This window comes from Pan troglodytes, chromosome 2, assembly GCF_028858775.2.
Source record: "Pan troglodytes isolate AG18354 chromosome 2, NHGRI_mPanTro3-v2.0_pri, whole genome shotgun sequence".
NCBI classification, from domain to species: Eukaryota; Metazoa; Chordata; class Mammalia; order Primates; family Hominidae; genus Pan; species Pan troglodytes.
In genome coordinates, this window is record NC_086015.1 from 54,788,707 (window position 1) to 54,811,258 (window position 22,552).

General features: G+C 36.5%; 1 protein-coding gene across 12 annotated transcripts in view; it reads left to right on the forward strand.

The window, feature by feature from the left end:
• Positions 1–22,552, forward strand: part of DOCK3 (dedicator of cytokinesis 3) — a 711,354-nt gene that overhangs the window by 82,358 nt on the left and 606,444 nt on the right. For all 12 annotated transcript variants that reach the window (XM_016941175.4, XM_016941180.3, XM_054681895.2 and 9 more), the window contains exon 2: positions 21,441–21,524. In XM_016941175.4, coding sequence (XP_016796664.1) covers positions 21,441–21,524 — 84 coding nt within the window. The remainder of the gene's footprint in view (positions 1–21,440; positions 21,525–22,552) is intronic.

Here is a 22,552-nt window from a genome sequence, read left to right on the forward strand (position 1 = left end):
TGGAGTGCAATGGTGTGATCTCGGCTCACTGCAGCTTCCGCCTCCTGGGTTCAAGCGATTTCTCCTGCCTCAGCCTCCTAAGTAGCTGGGATTACAGGCGCGCATCACCATGCCTGGCTAATTTTTGTATTTTTAGTAGAGGCAGGATTTCACCATGTTGGCCCAACTGGTCTTGAACTCCTGGTCTCAAGTGATCCATCTGCCTGGGCCTCCCAAAGTGCTGTGATTACAGGCGTGAGCCACTGCGCCCGGCTCAGATTGTCTTTTTATTGTTGTGTTGTAAAAGTTCTTTATATAGTCTAGATACAAGTCCCTTGTAAGATATGTGATATACAGATATTTTCTCCATTTTGTAGGTTGTCTTTTTACTTTCTTGGTGGTCTTTGTAGTGCAAAAGTTTTAAATTTTGATGAAATTTAATTTTCTTTTTTATTGCTTATGTTCTTGGTTTCACATCTAAGAAACAGTTGACAAATTCAAGGCCATAAAGATTTACTCCTGTTTAAGAATTCTGTAGTTTAGCTCTTACATTTAGGTTTAAACGTTTTTGAGATAATTTTTGTTTATGATGTGAAGTAAGAATCCAAGTTCATACTTTGCCTGTGGATATCTATTGAAAAGATGATTCTTTCTCCTGTTGAATTGTCTTGGCACCTTTATTGAAAATTAATTGGATGGCTGGGCACGGTGGCTCACGCCTGTAATCCCAGCACTTTGGGAGGCTGAGGCGGGCAGATCACGAGGTCAGGAAATTGAGACCATCCTGGCTAACACGGTGAAACCCCGTCTCTACTAAAAAATACAAAAAAAATTAGCCGGGAGTGGCAGCGTGTGCGTGTAGTCCCAGCTACTCGGGAGGCTGAGGCAGGAGAATGGCATGAACCCAGGAGGTGGAGCTTGCAGTAAGCCGAGATGGCGCCACTGCACTCCAGCCTGGGCGACAGAGCGAGACTCTGTCTCAAAAAAAAAAAAAAAAAAAAAAAAGGGAAAATTAATTGGACATAAATTTGAAGGTTATCCCCCCCACCCCAGAGTCTTAGTTCTTTTCCTTTGACATAATTCTATCCTTATGCCACTACCACACTATCTTCACAATTGTAATTTTATAGTAAGTTTTGAAATTGAGAAGTGTAGATCCTTTATATTTTGTCCTCATTTTCAAGATTGTTTTGGATATTCTGGATCTCTGGATCTGTTTTTTTATTGTGCTTATATATTACGACAGTAAAAAAAAGATATATAATTAAATTTATAGTTTTAACCATTTGTAAGTGTACAGTTCTGTCTATGGCTATACCACCCTGAACGCGCCGATCTCGTCTGAAAGTGTACAGTTCTGCAGCATCAAGTACATACACACTGTTGTTAAATAACCATCTCCACCATCTATATCTAGAACTTTTTCATCTTCCTCAGCTTGAACTCTGTACCCATTAAAGACTGACTCTTCATTCCACACTTTCCCAGCCCCCGGCAACCAAAATTCTACTTTTTTCTTTATGAATTTGAGCACTCCGGGAACATTGTATTACAGATACTCCTTCTCTTTTGATGAGGGTACATCCAAAAGCTTATTGTAAGATTGAAAAATCATGAATTGAACCATCATAAGTTGAGGATCATCTATAGTGGAATCATATAAAATTTTCCTTTTGTGACTAGCTTATTTTACTTAGTGTAGTACTTTCAAGGTTTATCCATGTTGTAGCATGTCAAAATTTTGTTACTTGGTAAGGCTGAATAATATTCCATTGTAGGCACGTACCATATTTTATCTGTTCATCTGTCAGTGGACACTTGGATTACTTTCACCTTTTCACTATTGTATATAATCGTGCTAGAACACGGGTATACAAATATCTGTCCTTGTCCCCTGCCTTTGGATATATACGCAGAAGTGGAATGGCTGGATCATATAATTCTGTTTAATATCAAATTAAAATTAAATTTGTTAAATGAAATCAGATATTTAATTAACTAAATTAAGTATTTAATTTAAATTCTTTTTAAATTAAAATAATTATATTTGATTATTCTGTTTAATTTTTTTAGGAATTGCTATACTGTTTTCCACAGCGGCTGCACCATTTTACATCCCCACCAGCAATGCAAAAAGGTTCTAATTTCTCCACACCTTTAACATTTGTTCTTTTTTATTTTTTCGTAATAGCCATCCAAATGGGTATGAAGTGGCATCTCATTGTGCTTTGATTTGCATTTCCCTAATGATTAGGGATGTTGAACATCTTTTTATGTGCCTGTTGAGCATCTGTGTATCTTCTTTGCAAAAATGCCTACTCAAGTCTTTTGCCTATTTTAAGAATCAATTTGGGTTGGGTGTTTTGGCCCACACCTGTAATCCCAGCACTTTGGGAAGCCAAGGCAGGAGGACTGCTTGAGCCCAGGAGTTCAATACCAGCCTGGGTGACAAGTAAGACCTCGTCTCTAAAAAAAAAAAAAAAATGGAAAAAATTAGCTGGGCATGGTGGCACGTGCCTGTAGTTCCAACTACAGGAAGGCTTGGGAGGCTGAGGTGGGAGTATTGCCTGAGCCCAGGAGTTCAAGGCTACAATAAGCTGTGATCATGCCACTGCACTCCAGCCTGGGTGACCGAATGAGATATTATTAAAAAAAAAAAAAATCTGTTTGTTTGTTGCTGATCTGTAGGAGTTCTTTATCCTGTCAGTTAATTCCTTATCAGATATATGATTTAAAAATATTTTTTTCCCATTCTGTGGATTGTTGTTGATGTAGCCTTTGATGCATACAAGTTTTAAATTTTGATGAAGACAGACTCTTTTTTTTTTTTTTTCCTGTACTTTTGGTCATGAAGAAATCATTTCCAAACCCAGTGTCATGAAGCTTTTCCCTTATGTTTTCTTCTAAGAGTTTTACAGTTATAGCTTTTACTTTTAAGTCTTTGAGCCATTTTTAGTTCATTTTTGTATATGCTGTGAGATAAGGGTCCATCCAACTTTATTCTTTTGCATGTGGTATCCAGTTTTCCACCACCTCTGGTTGAAAAGACAGTCAGTTCTTTGTTGAATGATCCTGGCACTCTTGTCAAAAATCAAGTGATCATTTATGTGAGGGTTTGTTTCTAAGGTCACAACTGATTTTTATATGCAGGTGGTTCTTGACTTAGGATGGTTTGTCTTATGGTTTTTGGACTTTACTATGGTGCAAAAGTGATGTGAATTGAGTAGAAATCATACCTTGAGTATTAATACTACCATTCTGTTTTTCACTTTCAGTATAATATTCACTAAATTTTATGAGGCATTGAACATCTTATAAAATAGGCTTTGTGTTAGATGATTTTGTGCAGCTGTAGGCTAATTGAAGTGTTTTGAGCATGTTTAAAATAGGCTAGGTTAAATTATGATGTTTGATGGGTTAGATATTTTAAATGCATTTTCAATTAAAGATATTTTTAACTTACGATGGATTTATCAGAATGTAACCACATTGTTAGTCAAGGAGCATCTGTACAGATTGTGTATCCTGCAATCTTGCTGAACTAGTTTGCTACCTCTAATAGTTTAATGTGGATTCTTTTTTTTTTTTTTCTTTTGAGATGGAGTCTTGGTCTGTCTCTCAGGCGGAGTGCAATGGCGTGATCTCGGCTCACTGCAAGCTCCGCCTCCTGGGTTCACGCCATTCTCCTGCCTCAGCCTCCTGAGTAGCTGGGACTACAGGCGCCTGCCACCACGCCTGGCTAATTTTTTGTATTTTTAGTAGAAACGGGGTTTTACCGTGTTAGCCAGGATGGTCTCGATTCCTGACCTCGTGATCTGCCTGCCTTGGCTTCCCAAAGTGCTGGGATTACAGGCGTGAGCCACTGCACCTGGATGGATTCTTTATTAAAAAAAAAAATACACATAAGATCCTGTCTTCTTTATTTTTTTATTTTTATATCTTTTTTAAAATTTAGCTTTTACTTTTATTATTTTTTAAAATAAACAAAGCTGCAGTGTTTTCCTCTAAATTCCTTAGCATAATAAATAAAATTCCCTTTTGCAACACACATGGTACGTCATTTTATATTTCCTTAATAGTCTCATGAATATCTTTTCTCATTGAGATTCCACCTGTGTCCAGTAGAAGGAAAACTTAGCTGAAAGGAACATGAAGTAGGCTGAAAAACAAAATTTCTAAATTGCTAGTAGCCTTAGAACACCGTAACACAATTTCGGAGATTCAGCTGCTTTGAAACTGGGCTGCAGTCTGTGTGAGGGCAGTGCTACTTGAGGTTGATTCAGAATGTAGTCTTTAGGGCCCCAAGCTTAAAATGTGGGCCTAGATTCCACCTTTGGTGTCTTTATCCCTGGGAAGCCGTCAAAAGTGCTGGCCAGGTCCTCAGCAGCTAATTTCCCCAAGGGAAAAATTACTCTCTCAGCTGGATTCACTTTTCTGCACTTTAATCTTCTTTTGGATCTTCACCTGATAATTTTTCACCATTTTTCTGAGCTTTTTGGTGTCCTTAGGCTAATGGCTTTGATAAAATGTCCGTTCCCATCCCATTACTGGGTACATACCCAAAGGATTATAAATCATGCTGCTATAAAGACACATGCACATGTATGTTTATTGCGGCACTATTCACAATAGCAAAGACTTGGAACCAACCAAATGTCCGCAATGATAGACTGGATTAAGAAAATGTGGCACATATACAACACGGAATACTATGCTGCCATAAGAAAGGATGAGTTCATGTCCTTTGTAGGGACATGGATGAAGCTGGAAACCATCATTCTCAGCAAACTATCGCAAGGACAGAAAACCAAACACCGCATGTTCTCACTCATAGGTGGGAATTGAACAATGAGAACACTTGGACACAGGAAGGGGAACATCACACACCGGGGCCTGTTTTGGGGTGGGGGCAGCGGGGAGGGATAGCATTAGGAGATATACCTAATGTAAATGACAAGTTAATGGGTGCGGCATACCAACATGGCACATGTATATATATGTAACAAACCTGCATGTTGTGCATATGTACCCTAGAACTTAAAGTATAAAAAAAGAAAAAAAAAAGAATAGATAACCTTAAGGTAGGGAGGCTTTTTAAATTGGAAAGAAGCCCCAGCTAGAGGCTCAAAGACAATAAATAAAAAACCACAGAAGTCAGTAAAATTAGGTATATAATGTTAAAACCAACATTATTCACATTATGGTATGTAAATGACATATAATACTTAGTTTTGGTCATCAATATGGTGGTCATTGTGCACATCTGAAATTAAGAGAGACAGGAAATATATAAAGAGTCGAGAAATGGGGATGAATTCTACTTCTGGTAAGGTAGGGCTGTATACTTTTAACCAATATTCCTACTAAAGATCTTGTCATCTTTAAATGGAAGTAGTTTTGTACCCTACTTTCTGATCCTGATCTTATAAAGCATTCAGTTTTTCTTTAGTAAGTGTGATGTTACCTGTGGGTTGAGGAAGTTATATTGTAGTCCTAATATTCTGAGGTTTTTTTTTTTAATCATGAAAGGGCGTTAGATTTTGTCAAATGTTATTTCTGCATCCAGAATAAATCCCGCTTCATCATGTGTAATCATCTTTATGTGTTATGGATTTTTTTCCTTGTGATATGTTTGTTTGGTTTTGGCATGAGAGTAAGTAATAATTGCCTTGGGAATTGTTCCTTCCTTTTTTTATTTTTTTAAAAGTTTTTTTTGAAGGATTAGTGTTCTTTTTTAAGCATTTAGTAAAGTTCACCAGGACAGATGCCCTTTGAATTACAGTGGGGTTATATCCTAATAAGTTCATCATAAGTGGAAAATATTGTAAGTTGAAAATCCATTAAAAAATACCCTGATAAACCCATTGTAAAGTCAAAAAGTTGTAAGTTCAGATGCTTTTCAACTTACAGTGGGGTTATATCTCAATAAACCATTGTAAAGTTGAAAATTATATTTCTAACGATTGTTAAGTCAGGGACCATCTGTCTGGTCTTGGACCTGTGAGAGGCATTGTGACTACTGCTTCAATCTCTTTTCATATTAGAGAGCAATTCAGATTTTTCTATTTCTTCTTTTTTATTTTTATTTTTGAGTTGGAGTCTCGCTCTGTTGCCCAGGCTGGAGTGCAGTGGTGAGATACACGGCTCCCTGCAACTTCTGCTTCCCGGGTTCAAGTGGTTTCTACTGCTTCAGCCTCCTGAGTAGCTGGGATTGCAGGTGTGCACCACCACACCTGGCTAATTTCTGTATTTTTAGTAGAGATGGGGTTTTGCCACATTGGCCAGGCTGGTCTCAAACTCCTGACCTCAGGTGATCCACCTGCTGCGGCCTCCCAAAGTGCTGGGATTACAGGTGTGAGCCACTGCACCTGGCCTCTATTTCTTCTTGAGTCAGTTTTGATCATTTGTTTCATTTTAGAAATTTGTCCATTTACTCTGGCTTATGAAAAATTTTGGCATACAATTGTTCAAAGTGTTTCTTTTCAATATTTTTTATTTTTTTAATGTTGGTAGTAATAGCTTCACTTTCATTCCTGATATTAGTAATTTAAGTCTTCTCTCTGTTTTTCTTGGTCAATCTGGTTAAATGATTAATCAATTCTATTGATATTTTCAAAGAACTAACATTTGGTTTCATCGATTTCTTTGCTCAGTTTTCAAATTGACTATGGATATTGGTCTATATGTATACAACTCTTAGAGCACTTGTTCTCACCAAAATGCTAATGGTCTTGAACAAGTTTATATTCTCAGGACATATTTCTTTGTTTGCTGTGATCAAACACTATTTAATTAATTCACTATTTGTAGGTGGCTTTCCTCATACGACTAGCTAATGACCTACTCAGAAATTTACTTTCGTTGGTTTTATTTTCATTTCTATTTTTGTGTAGTTCTGTGATGAGATGTTGTATTACATTTTTTTTTCTTGATGGATGGTTTCCTGTGAATTGGGAATACTGTGCTGAGTGCTTAGTCTGTAGGCTAACATGTATTCTTTTAGCACAGATTTCATATTATTGCATAATAAACAGAAATAAATACTACAGAAGCTGTATACAATTGGCCCTTCATACCCGTGGGTTCTGCATCTGTGGATTCAACCAACAGCAGATCAAAAATAGAAAAAAACCTAACAATACCATGATAAAAAATGCAAAATTATTATAGGCATACAGAATTTATACTGTATTAGGCATTATAACTAATCTAGAGATGGTTTAAAGTATACAACAGTATGTGTATAGGTTATTTACAGATACTACACCATTTTATATCAGAGACTTGAGCATCCATGGATTTTGGTATTTAGGAATTCCTGGAAACCATCCTCCATGAACACTGAGAGATGACTGTATGGAATTATGCTGTAAATACTGTTTATAACCCTTTCTACTTAACATAGTGTGAAAAAATTGAATTTCATAAATATCTACAAAATTTAAGAATTAGCAGCTCAGTATGATGACACATACCTGTAGTTCCAGCTGCTTGGGTGAGGGGGTGAGGCAGGAGGATCACTTGAGCCAAGGAGTTTGAGACCAGCCTGGGGAACATGACGAGACCCCATCTCTTAAAAATTTTTTAAATGTTAAAAGAGTTAGTGTATCTTCTTCCTAATATGTTGTTTTTCAAGTCTTCAGTTTTATTTTGCCATGGATAAATCCTTCATTATATATAGTTAACAATGAGTAATGTTAAAGGGCATATTTGTTTTGTTTTGTTTTGTTTTTAGTAGTGGTGGGATTTCAGTATGTTGGCCAGGCTGATCTCAAAATCCTGACCTCAAGTGATCCACCTGCTTTGGCCTCCCAAAGTGCCGGGATTATGGGCTTATTTGTTTTGAAGCTGCCACTTTCTTAGTTTTTTTTTTTTTTTTTTTGAGACAGAGTCTCGCTTTGTCGCCCAGGCTGGAGTGCAGTGGCGCAATCTCGGCTCACTGTAACCTCTGCCTCCCAGGTTCAAGTGATTCTCCTGCCTCAGCCTCCCGAATAGCTGGGATTACAGGCACGTGCCGCCATTCCTGGCTAATTTTTTTGAATTTTTAGTAGAGATAGGGTTTTACCACATTGGCCAGGCTGGTTTCAAACTCCTGACCTCAAGTAATCTGCCCATCTCGGCCTCTCAAAGTGCTGGGATTACAGGCATGAGCCTCCACGTCCAGCCTTTCTTAGAATTTATAAAGTATCTGAGAGACACAGTGGGGAACAGAGCCAAACAGTCTATTAACTTGTAGATTTATTCTTCATGATATTCCTGCAAATAAAGTATAGGCCTGAAAATGGATCCATGATTTTAGGGAGAAAGCTCTACTCTCTTTCAGGCTGCTTGCTTTTCTAGCAGGTATAATTTATTTATTTTTCTTTCCTCCTGTTTTTATATTAATTAAAAAAATTAATTTTTAAAGTTTTATTTTTAATGGACACATAATAATTATGCATGTTTATAGGGTACAGTGTGATGTTTTGATACATGTACACATTGTGTAATGATCAAATCAGGGCAGTTAGGTTTTCCATCACCTCAAGCACTTGTCATTTCTTCCTGGTGAGAACATTCAAAATCCTCTCTTCTAGCTATTTTGAAATATACAATACATTATTGTTAACTGTAGTCACCTTACTATGAAATAGAACACCAGAATGTATTCCTCCTATCTAACTGCAACTTTGTTTGACCAAACCTCTAACCATTCCCCATCCCTTAACCACCCCCAGCCCCTGCCCCTGCCTCTGGTAACCGCGGTCCTATTCTCTACATCTGTGGGATCAACTTTTTAAAACTCCACATGAGTGAAATAATACGGTATTTGTCCTTCTGTGCCTTGGCTTATTTCACTTAATGTCTTCTAGGTTCATCCATCTTGTCGCAAGTGACAGGATTTCATTCTGTTTTTATGGCTGAATAGTATTCTTTTTTAAAATATACTTTAAGTTCTAGGGTACATGTGCACAACGTGTAGGTTTGTTACATATGTATACATGTGCCATGTCGGTGTGCTGCACCCATTAACTCGTCATTTACATTAGGCATATCTCCTAATGCTATCCCTCCCCCCTCCCCCCACCCCACAACAGGCCCCGGTGTGTGATGTTCCCCTTCCTATGTCCAAGTGTTCTCATTGTTCAATACCCACCTATGAGTGAGAACATGTGGTGTTTGGTTTTTTGTCCCTGTGATAGTTTGCTGAGAATCTTGGTTTCCAGCTTCATCCATGTCCCTACAAAGGACATGAACTCATCCTTTTTTATGGCTGCATAGTATTCCATGGTGTATATGTGCCACATTTTCTTAATTCAGTCTATCATTGATGGACATTTTGGTTGGTTCCAAGTCTTAGCTATTGTGAATAGTGCCGCAATAAACATACGTGTGCATGTGTCTTTATAGCAGCATGATTTATAATCCTTTGGGCATATACCCAGTAATGGGATGGCTGGGTCAAATGGTATTTCTAGTTCTAGATCCTTGAGGAATTGCCACACTATCTTCCACAATGGTTGAACCAGTTTACAGTCCCACCAACAGCGTAAAAGTGTTCCTATTTCTCCACATCCTCTCCAGCACCTGTTGTTTCCTGACGTTTTAATGATCGCCATTCTAACTGGTATGAGATGGTATCTCATTGTGGTTTTGATTTGCATTTCTCTGATGGCCAGTGATGAAGAGCATTTTTTCATGTGTCTGTTGGCTGCATACATGTCTTCTTTTGAGAAGTGTCTGTTCATATCCTTTGCCCACTTTTGGATGGGGTTGTTTTTTTGTTGTAAATTTGTTTGAGTTCTTTTTAGATTCTGGATATTAGCCCTTTGTCAGATGGGTAGATTGCAAAAATGTTCTCCCATTCTGTAGGTTGCCTGTTTGCTCTGATGGTAGTTTCTTTTGCTGTGCAGAAGCTCTTTAGTTTAATTAGATCCCATTTGTCTATTTTGGCTTTTGTGGCCATTGCTTTTGGTGTTTTAGACTTGAAGTGCTTGCCCATGCCTATGTCCTGAATGGTATTGCCTAGGTTTTCTTCTAGGGTTTTTATGGTTTTAGGTCTAACATTTAAGTCTTTAATCCATCTTGAATTAATTTTTGTATAAGGTGTAAGGAAGGGCTCCAGTTTCAGCTTTCTACATATGGCTAGCCAGTTTTCTGAGCACCATTTATTAAATAGGGCATCCTTTCCCCATTGCTTGTTTTTGTTAGGTTTCTCAAAGATCGGATGGTTATAGATGTGTGGTATTATTTCTGAGGGCTCTATTCTGTTCCATTGGTCTATATCTCTGTTTTGGTACCAGTAGCATGCTGTTTTGGTTACTGTAGCCTTGTAGTATAGTTTGAGGTCAGGTAGCATGATGCTTCCAGCTTTGTTCTTGTGGCTTAGGATTGTCTTCGCAATGCGGGCCCATTTTTGGTTCCATATGAACTTTAAAGTAGTTTTTTCCAATTCTGTGAAGAAAGTCATTGGTAGCTTGATGGGGATGGCATTGAATCTATAAATTACCTTGGGCAATATGGCCATTTTCATGATATAGATTCTTCCTATCCATGAGCATGGAATGTTCTTCCGTTTGTGTCCTCTTTTATTTCGTTGAGCTGTGGTTTGTAGTTCTCCTTGAAGAGGTCCTTCACATCCCTTGTAAGTTGGATTCCTAGGTATTTTATTCTCTTTGAAGCAATTGTGAATGGGAGTTCACTCATGATTTGGCTCTCTGTTTGTCCGTTATTGGTGTATAGGAATGCTTGTGATTTTTGCACATTGATTTTATATCCTGAGACTTTGCTGAAGTTGCTAATCAGCTCGAGGAAATTTTGGGCTGAGATGATGGGGTTTTCTAAATATACAATCATGCCATCTGCAAACAGGGACAATTTGACTTCCTCTTTTCCTAATTGAATACCCTTTATTTCTTTCTCCTGCCTGATTGCCCTGGCCAGAACTTCCAACACTGTGTTGAATAGGAGTGGTGAGAGAGGGCATCCCTGTCCTATGCCAGTTTTCAAAGGGAATGCTTCCATACTGAATGCCTATTCAGTATGATATTGGCTGTGGGTTTGTCATAAATAGCTCTTATTATTTTGAGATATGTCCCATCAATACCTAATCTATTGAGAGTTTTTAGCATGAAGGGCTATTGAATTTTGCCAAAGCCTGGCAGAGACACAACAAAAAAAGAGAATTTTAGACCAATATCCCTGATGAACATCGATGCAAAAATCCTCAATAAAATACTGGCAAACCGAATCCAGCAGCACATCAAAAAGCTTATCCACCATGATCAAGTGGGCTTCATCCCTGGGGTGCAAGGCTGGTTCAACATATGGAAATCAATAAACGTAATCCAGCATATAAACAGAACCAAAGACAAAAACCACATGATTATCTCAATAGATGCAGAAAAGACTGAATAGTATTCTATTGTGTATATATACCACATTAAAAAATTCATTCATCCATTAATGGACGCTTATATTGATTCCATATCTTGGCTGTTGTGAATAGTGCTACATTAAACATGGGAGTGCAGATATCTCTGACATCCTGATTTAATTTCCTTTGGATATATACACAGTAGTGGGATTGTAGAATCATATGGTATTTATATTTTTTAAGTTTTGGAAGAACCTCCATCCCGTTGTCCTGAATGGCTGTACTGATTTACGTTTCCACCAGCAGTGTATGAGAGTTTCCTTTCTCTTCACATTCTCAGGAACTTTTTTTTTGTCTTTTTGATAATTGCCATCCTAACTGGGATGAGGTAATAACTCATTGTGATTTTGATTTACATTTCTCTGATGATTAATGATGTTGAGCATTTTTTCATATACCTGTTCATCACATTTATGTCTTCTTTTGAGAAATCTTTATTTTTAATTGGATTTTTTTTTTTTGCTACCGAGTTGAGTTCCTTATATTCTGGATATTAACATCCCTTGTCAGATGCATAGTTTGCAGATATTTTTTTCCCATTCTGTAGATTGTCTCTTCACTCTTCTTTACTGTGCAGAATCTTTTTAGTTTAATGTAATCCTTTTTTGTTAAACATTTCTGGTCTGTGCTTTTGCCAGACTGATGTTATGAATTGTTTCTCCTATGGTCTTTACTAGTAGCATTCAATAATATTCAATATCCCTTCATAATAAAAACTCTAAACATGTTAGATATATTAATGGAAGGAATGTACTTCAGCACAATAAAGTCCATATATGACAAACCCATAGCTAACATCATACTGAATGGGGAAAAGCTAAAAGCTTTTCCTTTACAATATGGACCTAGATGAAGATGCCCACTTTGACCACTCCTGTTCAACACAGTACTAGAAGTCTTGGTCGAGCACGGTGGTTCACACCTGTAATCCTAGCACTTTGGGAGGCTGAGGGTGGTGGATCACTTGAGGTCAGGAGTTCGAGACCAGCCTGGCCAACATGGTGAAACCCTGTCTCTACTAAAAATACAAAAATTAGCCGGGTGTGTGTGGTGGGCGCCTATAATCCCAGCTACTTGGGAGGCTGAGACAGGAGAATCGCTTGAACCTGGGAGGCAGAGGTGACAGTGAGCTGAGATTGTGCCATTGCAGTCCAGCCTGGGCGATAGAGCAAGACTCTGTCTCAAAAAAAAAAAAAAGAAAAGAAAAAGTTTTAGCCAGAGCAATTAGGCAAGAGAAAGAAATAAAGGGTGTCTAAATTGGGAAGGAGAAAGTCAAATTGTCCCTCTTTGCAGGTGGCATGATCTTATATATTGAAAACTACAGACTTCACCAAAAAACTATTAAAACTAAGAAATGAGAATTCAGTAAAGTTGCAGCCTACAAAATCAACATACAAAGCCTTTCCTCTAAGATCTGGAACAGGACAAGGAATGCCCACTTTCACCAGTTATTCAGCATAGTACTGGAAGTCCTAGATAGAGCAATCAGACAAGAGAAAGATATAAAGGGCATCCCTGTTGGAAAGGGAGAAGTCAAATTATCCATATTTGCAGATGATATTATCTTATATTTGGAAAAACCTGAAGACTCCAACAAAAAAACAATTAGAACTGATAAATTCGGTAGAGTTGCAGTATACAAAATCAACATACAAAAGTCAGTAGCATTTCTATATGCCAAGATTGAACAATCTTAGAAAGAAAAAAGTAATCTCAGTTACAATAGTTACACATAAAATTAAATAGTTAAGAATTAACCAAAAAAGTAAAAGATCTCCATAATGAAAACTATAAACACTGATGAAAGAAATTGAAGGGGACACACACAAAAAAAGAAAAAAAAATCCGTGTTCATTGATTGGAACAATCAGTATTTTTTAAATGTGCATTCTACCCAAAGAAATCTACAGATTCAAGGCACTGCCTATCAAAACAGTGATGACATTCTTCACAAAAATAGAAAAAAAAAATCTAAAATTTATACGGAACCAGGAAAGACCCAGAGTAGCCACAGCATTCCTAAGCAAAAAGAACAAAACTGGAGGAATCGCATTACCTGACTTCAGATTATGCTATGTATAGACGCATAGACCAATGGAACAGAATAGAGAACCCAGAAACAAGGTTTGTCTAACCCTAACCCTAACCGTACCTTAACTGGCAGGTTAGGGTTAGAGTTAAGGTTAACACAGCTACAGCGAACTCATTTTCACCAAAAATGCCAAGAAATACACTATGGAAAAGACAGTCTCTTCAATAAATGGTGCTGGGGAAATTGGATATCCATATATAGATGAATGAAGCTAGACACCTATTTCTTGCCATATACAAAAATCAAATCAAAATGGATTACAACCTCAAACTATGAAGCTACTACAAGAAAACATTGGGGAAAATCTCCAGGATATTGGTCTGGGCAAAAATGTCTTGAGCAATACCTCAAAGCACAGGCAACCAGAGCACACATGGACAAATGGGATCACATCAAGTTAAAAAGCTTCTTCACAGCAAAGGAAACAGTCAATAAAGTGAACAGACAACCCACAGAATGGGAGAAAATATTTGCAAACTACGCATCTGAGAAAGGATTAATGACCAGAATATATAAGGAGCTCAAACAACTCTATAGGAAAAAAATCCAATAATCTGATCAAAAAATGGGCAAAAGATTTGAGCAGACATTTCTCAAAAGTTATACAGATGGCAAGCAGGCATATGAAAAGGTGCTCAACATCATTCATCATCAGAGAAATACAAATGAGACCTACAATGAAATACCATCTCACCCAAGTTAAAATGACTTATATCCAAAAGACAGACAATAACAAGTGCTGGTGAGGATGTGGAGAAAAGGGAACCCTTGTATGCTGTTGGTGAGAATGTCAGTTAGTACAACCACTATGGAGAACAGTTTGGAGGTTCCTCCGAAAACTAAAACTAGAGCTACTGGCCGGGTGTGGTGGCTCACACCTGTAATCCTAGCACTTTGGGAGGCCCAGGTGGGTGGATCACGAGGTCAGGAGATTGAGACCATCCTGGCTAACATGGTGAAACACCGTCTCTACTAAAAATACAAAAAATTAGCTGGGTGTGGTGGCGGGCGCCTGTAGTCCCAGCTACTCGGGAGGCTGAGGCAGGAGAATGGCGTGAACCCGGGAGGCGGAGCTTGCACTGAGCCGAGATTGCGCCACTGCACTCCAGCCTGGGCGACAGAGCGAGACTCCATCTCAAAAACAAAAACAAAAGCAAAACAAAAAACAAAACAAAATAAAACAAAAAAAACTAGAGCTACTATGTGATTCAGCAGTCCCACTGCTGGGTATATACCCCAAAGAGAGGAAATCAATATATCGAAGAGATATCTGCACTCCCATGTTTGTTGCAGCACTGTTCACAATAGCCAAGATTTGGAAGCAATCTAAGCATCCATGAACAGATGAATGGATAAAGAAAATGTGGTACACATACACAACGGAGTACTATTCAATCATAAAGAAGAATGAGATCCTTTTATTTGCAACAACATGGGTGAAACTGAAGATCATTATATTAAGTGAAATAAACCAGGCACAGAAAAATAGACATCACATGTTATCACTTATTTGTGGGATCTAAACATCGAAACAACTGAATTATTAGAGACAGAGAGTAGAAGGATAGTTACTAGAGGGTGCGAAGGGTAGTGGGTGGCTGGGTGAGGGGAGGTGGAGATGGTTAATAGGTACAAAAAATAGTTACAAAGAATGAACAAGACCTACTGTTTGATAGCTCAACAGGGTGACTATGGTCAGTAACTTAATTTACATTTTAAAATTACTTAAAGAGTGTAATTGGTTTGTAACTCAAAGGATAAATGCTTGAGGGGATGGATACTTCATTCTTCATGATGCACCTATTTTCACATTGTATGCCTGTATCAAAACATCCCGTGTATACCATAAGCATATACACCTACTGTGTATCCACAAAAGTTAAAAATAAACATAAATTAACATATAAAATATGTAACATTTATATGTGCTACGATTATTCAATCTCAAAAAGAAATCAAGAAAACAGTCTCATATACAATAGGTAAAACAAAAAATACCTAGGAATAAATTTAACCACAGAGGTGAAAGATTTCTACAATGATAAACTAATGTTATTAATGACAAAAACTGAAGAGGACACACATAAATGGAAAGATCTCATGCTCATGGATTTGAAGAATTAATATCATTAAAATGTCCATACTATTTCAAATGATATACAGATTCAGTGCAATCCCTGTCAAAGTACCAATGACATTCTTCACAGAAATAGAAAAAAAAAATCCTAAAATTAGTATGGAACCACAAAAGACCCTGAATAGCTAAAGTAATGCTGAGCAAAAAGAAAACAGCTGGAGACATCACACTAATTGTCTTCAAAATATACAATAAAGCAGTAGTATCCCAAACAGTGTGGTACTAGCATAAAAACAGACACACAGAACAATGGAACAGAATAGAGAACCTAAAATAAGTCCACAGTTACAGCCAACTTATTTTTGACAAAGGTGCCAACAATACTCATTGGGGAAAGAATGGTTTCTTCTATAAATTATGCTGGGAAAACTGGATATTCACATGCAGAAGAATTAAACTAGACTCCTATCTCTTACCATTTACAAGAATCAACTCACAATGGGCTAAACCCTTAAATGTAAGACCTGAAACTATAAAACTACTAGAGGAAAATGGGAAGCACTTCATGACATTGATCTATATTAATTAAAAAAAAATCATTTGAAAGCCAATGTAGAAGGAAGATAGTTATGGAAATGTAAAGTTTACATAGGTTCTGTGAATACACATGAAACACTCAATTTTAAACAATGAAGGCTGTTGTTAATTTACATGTTCTTGTTAATTAGTGATGTGGATTAAGAAGACAGGAGTGGTGGTGAGTGCTCCAGAGATTGAAATTTAATAGTAAGGGCCTCGATAAAGAGTTTGTTAACGAGTAAAAGAACTGCTGATGTTAAATTCTTAAGTGCTTATGCAATTCATTGTAGTTTTATTTATGAGCCAAGCTTAGAATACACCTTTGATCTTAGACAGCTATATCATTGTTAATTTGTGGCTACCTGCAATGACTTGAGACTACAGAACCTAATCCTTTCCCCTCTACCTTGGAGGGTTCAATGCAATAAATCCTAGGGTGGACCATTTATTTTTCACTTGGTAGTCAGAGTAAGACACCGATGAGTATCTGATGTTTCTTAACAATTCCCAAGCCTGTACAATATTAAGTGATAGAGCTTGGTAGAACTGCTTTTTAAAATTTTTAAAAATTTGAAAAGTTTTTGTTCAGAATTTATCTTCCATTGAGGATTTAAAACATTTACAGATTTATAATGCTACAAGTACTTGCAAATATAGCCAAATATTCCCAGAGTATACAGATTACCAATAGCAGTTTGGATGTCTTCAGCAGAGATCAAATATAAATATATGCATATATACACATGCAAATAGACTCATGGTATATACATTTTTTCACAGCTTGTTTTCTTTACAACTGAGAGGCTTGATATCAGTATATGTTCACCTCCTTCATCCTTTGCATTTTATACACATTTCAGAATCAGTTTATTGATTTCTACAAAAAAGTTTATTAGAATTTTGATTGGGATTGCAGTGAATGTAATGATCAATTTAGGGAGAATATATATTTTTACACTATTGAGTTTTCTAATCCATTAATATGATATATGCTTATATTAGGCTTTTAATGTCTCTAATATTTTATAGCTTCTTGTGTAGAGTTCTTCTACATGTCTCATTAGATTTATTTCCAGTTACATGGCATTTTTTGATGTTGTTATAAATGGTGTATTTTCAAAACATTTAATTTTCTAATTGTTTATTGATATATAGACTTAAAAATATTCACCTTGTATCTAGTGACCTTGCTACAATCATGTATTTGTTGTAATAGTTTATGTCTATATTCTTTTGGATTTTTTTTACATACACAGTCAGACCTGCTGATAAAGACAATTTTATTTCCTCATTTCCAATTATTACACCTTTAATTGCCTTATTTGCATCGACTGGTCCTGCATACAGTGTTGAATAGAAATGGTAACAGTGGCCGTCCTCTTCTTGTTCCTAACCTTAGTGATAAAATGTTTTGTATATCACCAATGTGTGTGATGTTTGCTATAGACACATCATAGATGCCCTTTATCAGATTAAGGAAGTCCCCTTCTAGTCTTATTTTCTTAAGAATTTTTGTCATGAGTGGACTTTGAATTTTATCAATTTTTTCATATATAGAGGTGATCATATGATTTTTTTCCTTCATTAATTTTCTAATATTAAACCAATCTTGCATTCCTAGAATAATCCCCAGTTGGTCATGATGCATCATCCTTTTTATGCATAGTTGGATTTGATTTGCTTTGTTTTTTAAAAAATGTTTTTATTTATATTAATGAGAAAGATTAGCCTGTAATTTTCATTTAGTCTCATGTCCTCAGGCTTTGCTGTCATGCTGAGTTCAAAATGAATTCCCTCTTTGGAAGAGATTATTTATGATTGGTGTTATTTTTTTCAGATGTTTCGACAGATTCACTGATAAAGTCATCAGGACCTGGCATTTCATTTGTGGGAAGTTTTTAATTACAGATTAACTTTTCTTTAATAAATATAGGACTATTTAAATTTTTAACTTCTCTGCCAGTTTTTGTAGATTTTGCCTTTCTGTAAATTCGTCTCCCATGTAAAATTTCAAATTAGTTGGTATAAGTTTTTTTGTATAATATCCTTTTATGATGATTTTAATGTTTTGATTGCTGATACTGATAATTTGTTTCTTTTCTTTTTTCCTAATTAGTTTTTCTAGATGTCTGTCAATGTTAGTGTTTTCAAAGAACCAATTTTTAGATTATAAGGCTTGATTTACGGTAGTGGAAGTTCTTCAAGATTGACAGGGCGTTTCTTCTTATTTTTTTCAATAGTTTTGAGAGTACAGGTAGGTTTTGGTTGCATGGATGAGTTCTTTAGTGATGAAATGTGAGATTTTAGTGCACCTGTTACCCGAGCAGTGTACACTGTATCCAATATGTAGTCTTTTATTTCTCAACCGCTTCCAACCTCCCTCCAGCAAGTCCACAGAGTCTATTACTCTGTATGTCTTTGTGTCCTCATAGCGTAGCTCCTACTTATAGATGAGAACATATGGTATTTGCTTTCCCATTCTTGAGTTTCTTCACTTAGAATAATGGCTTCCAGCTCCATCCAAGTTGCTGCAAAACACATTATTTTGTTCCTTTTTATAGCTAAGTGGTATTCCATGGTGTATATTTACCACATTTTCTTTATCCACTTGTTGGTCAGTGCGCATTTAGGTTGGTTCCATGTCTTTGCAATTGTGTGAATTGTGCTGCTATAAATATGCATGTGGATGTGTCTTTTTCATATAATGACTTCTTTTCCTTTGAGTGGATACCCAGTAGTGGGATTGCTGGATCGAATGGCAGATCTATTTTTAATTCTTTAAGGAATCTCCATACTGTTTTCTGTAGCCGTTGTACTAATTTACACTCCCACCAGCAGTGTAAAAGTGTTCCCTTTTCACTACTTCCATGCCAACATCTATTGTTTTTTGATTTTTAAATTATGACCATTCTTGCAGAAGGTGGTGTCTTATTGTGGTTTTAATTTGCATTTCCCAGAGGATTAATGATATTGAGTATTTTTTTTCATGTGTTTGTTGGCTGTTTGTGTATCTTCTTTTGAGAATTGCCTATTCATGTCCTTTTTCCAGTTTTTTATGTGATTTTTTTTCTTGCTGATTTGAGTTCCTTGTAGATTCTGGATACTAGTTTTTTGTCAGCTGCATAGTTTGCAGATATTTTCTTTGTGGGTTGTCTGTTTACTCTGTTGATTATTTCTTTTGCTGTGCAGAAGCTTTTTAGTTTAATTAGGTTCCATTCATTTATTTTTGTTTTTGTTGCATTTGCCTTTGGGTCTTACTCAGGAATTCTTTGCTTAAGCCAATGTTCAGGAGAGGTTTTTTCGATGTTATCTTGCAGAATTTTTATGGTTTCAAGTCTTGGATTTAAGTGTTTTATCCATCTTGAGTTGTTTTTTGTATAGTGATAGATGGGGACCCAGTTTCATTCTTCTACATGTGGCTTGTCAGTTTTCCCAGCACCATTTATTGAATAAGGTGTCTGTATTAATCCATTTTTATGCTGCTGATAAACCCAAGACTGGGCAATTTACAAAAGAAAGAGGTTTATTGGACTTACAGTTCCATGTGACTGGGAAGGCCTCACAATCATAGTGGAAGATAAAAGGCACTTCTCACATGGCAGCAGACAAGAGAAGAGAGAATGTGAGCCAAGCGAAACAGGTTTCCCCTTATCAAACCATCAGATCTCGTGAGACTTTTTCAATACCATGAGAGCAGTGTGGGAAACACTGCCCCCATGATTCAGTTATCTCCCACCAGGTCCCTCCCACAACACGTGGGAATTATGGAAGTACAATTCAAGATGAGATCTGGGTGGGGACACAGAGCCAAACCATATCAGTGTTTTTTTTTCCCAGCTTATGTTTTTGTATGCTTTGTTGAATACCATTTGGCTTTATTTCTGGGTTCTGTATTTTTTTCCATTGGTCTAACTGCTTATTTTTATTCCAGTATCATGCTGTTTTGGTAACTATAGCCCTGTAGTATAATTCAGAGTCCCATAATGTGATACTTAATATTGCTTTGGCTGTTCAGGCTCTCTTTTGGTTCCATGTGAATTTTAGGATTGTTTTTTCTAGTTCTTGGGAAAAATGATGATGATATTTTGATGGGAATTGCATCGAATCTGTAGATTGCTTTTGGCAGTACAGTCATTTTTACAATATTGATTCTTGTTATCTGTGAGCATGGCATATGTGTCCATTTGTTTGTGTCATCTGTGACTTTTTTTTAGCAGTGCCTTGTAGTTTTTCTTGTAGAGATCTTTAATTTCCTTGGTTAAGTATATTCCTAGGTATTTTATTTTTATTTTTTGCAGCTGTTGTAAAAGGGATTGAGTTCTTGATTTGATTCTCAGCTTGATTTTTGGTGTATGGCAGTGCTACTGATTTGTGTACATTGATTTTGTTCCTGAGACCTTACTTTACTGAATTTGTTTGTTAGATCTAGGAATCTTTTGTATGACGGGTTTTCTAGGTATATGATTATATCATTGATGAATAGTGACAGTTTGTCATCTTCTTTTCCAATCTGGATGCCCTTTATTTCTTTCTCTTGCCTGATTGCTGGTTAGGACTTCTAGTACTATGTCAAAGAGAAGTGGTGAAAATGGGCATCCTTATCTTGTTCCAGTTCTCAGGGGGAATGCTTTCAACTTTTCCCCATTCAGTGTGATTTGACTGTGGGTTTGTCATATATAGCTTTTATTACTTTGAGGTAAGATGGGGCTTTTCTTTATTCTTTGTATTCTTATATGAATTTTGGAATCAGTTTGTCAACTTCCTTAAAAAAGTTACGGGATTTTGATTGTTATCTATAGATTTTTTCTGTTGTGCATTTGCTTTCTATTTCATTAGTTTCTGTTCATTTTTATCATGAGAATTCTGCTTTTCAAAGCATAATCAAATTTATTTGATGATTCTTTTAAAAAATATCTATTTGTTTGCTTGTGGTAGATAAGAAGCTCCTAATATTATTTTTTTCTTAAGTAATTGATAACAAACTTGCTCAAAAAGTACACTTGAACACAGGATATCCAAGGGACAGAGACTCTGTTAATAGAAATGTTTTTCTACAAGCACGCATGCACCCACCACTCATGGATAGCAATTTTCCCACAATGTATTTTATTGTCCCAAACTGCTAATATTATTTTTCAAAATGTAGATTAAATGGAAAGGGGCTTACACTTTAGAAAGAGGAATTAGTAAAGAAGGGAAGGTATACATTTAAGAAAATTTAGTGCTTAATTCAGTGACTCTGACCATGTCTCAGTGTTTAAAAATGCTAATTGGTGTGTTTATCCTTGCTTTTCTAGTGATATGCAGCTTTCGAGGATCTGTCCCTCAAGGGTTGGTCTTAGAAATAGGAGAAACAGTCCAGATTCTTGAAAAATGTGAAGGTGAGTATGGACCTACAAAGCACATAAATTGTGATCATTTTTGGCAGTATTATATACATTTATTTTGTGCTAATAATATTATAAGCAATAATTCTGGAGCCATAATTAGTCACATGATGAAATAGTGTTATATAAAATTCTTCCTGATCTATGTTCAGCATAAAGGTATGAGCTTTTTTGATTCTAATATATTAGCAACAATTAGATAATTAATTTCTGGCTGTCAGAACACATTTTTTACATATATTTATGGGGTACTTGAGATACTTTGGTAGAGATATACAATGTGTAATAATCACATGGTAAATGTAGTATCATCTCAAGCATTTACCTTTTTTTGTGTTGCAAAGGTTCCAATTGTACTCCCTCAGTTATTAAAAAATGTGCAATAAATTATTGCTGACTGTAGTCACCCTATTGTGCTATCAAATACTAGATCTTATTCATTGTATCTAACTATATTTTGTGCCCTCTTACTTATTTTTTATGAATAGGTAATCTACCCATGCTTAGCTGCCTTTGAATAGAACTACGTTATAGTCCATTTATTTGTATGTTTCTGTCTGATTGGCTGGGCATCTTTAGTCCTAATTAGAACAGATCCTCAAATTTTTTAAAATTTTTATTTATTTATTTTTTTTTGAGAGGGAGCCTTGCTCTTGTTGCCTAGGCTGGAGCGCAGTGGTGCGATCTCAGCTCACTGCAACCTCTGCCTCCCAGGTTCAAGTAATTCCCCTGCCTCAGCCTCCCTAGTAGCTGGGATTACAGGCGCCCACCACCACGCCCAGCTAATTTTTGTAGTTTTAGTAGAGATAGGATTTCACCATGTTGGCCAGGCTGGTCTTGAACTCCTGACCTCAGCTGATCCGCCCACATCAACCTCCCAAAGTGCTGGGATTACAGGCGTGAGCCACTGCGCCTGGCCTAAATATGTTTAAATGTAGTTTGACTTGACTACTGTCCTCTTCTGTGGCATATATGGGTATTTCTACTGTAACATTTACACATTCTTGAGATGGATCATGTTC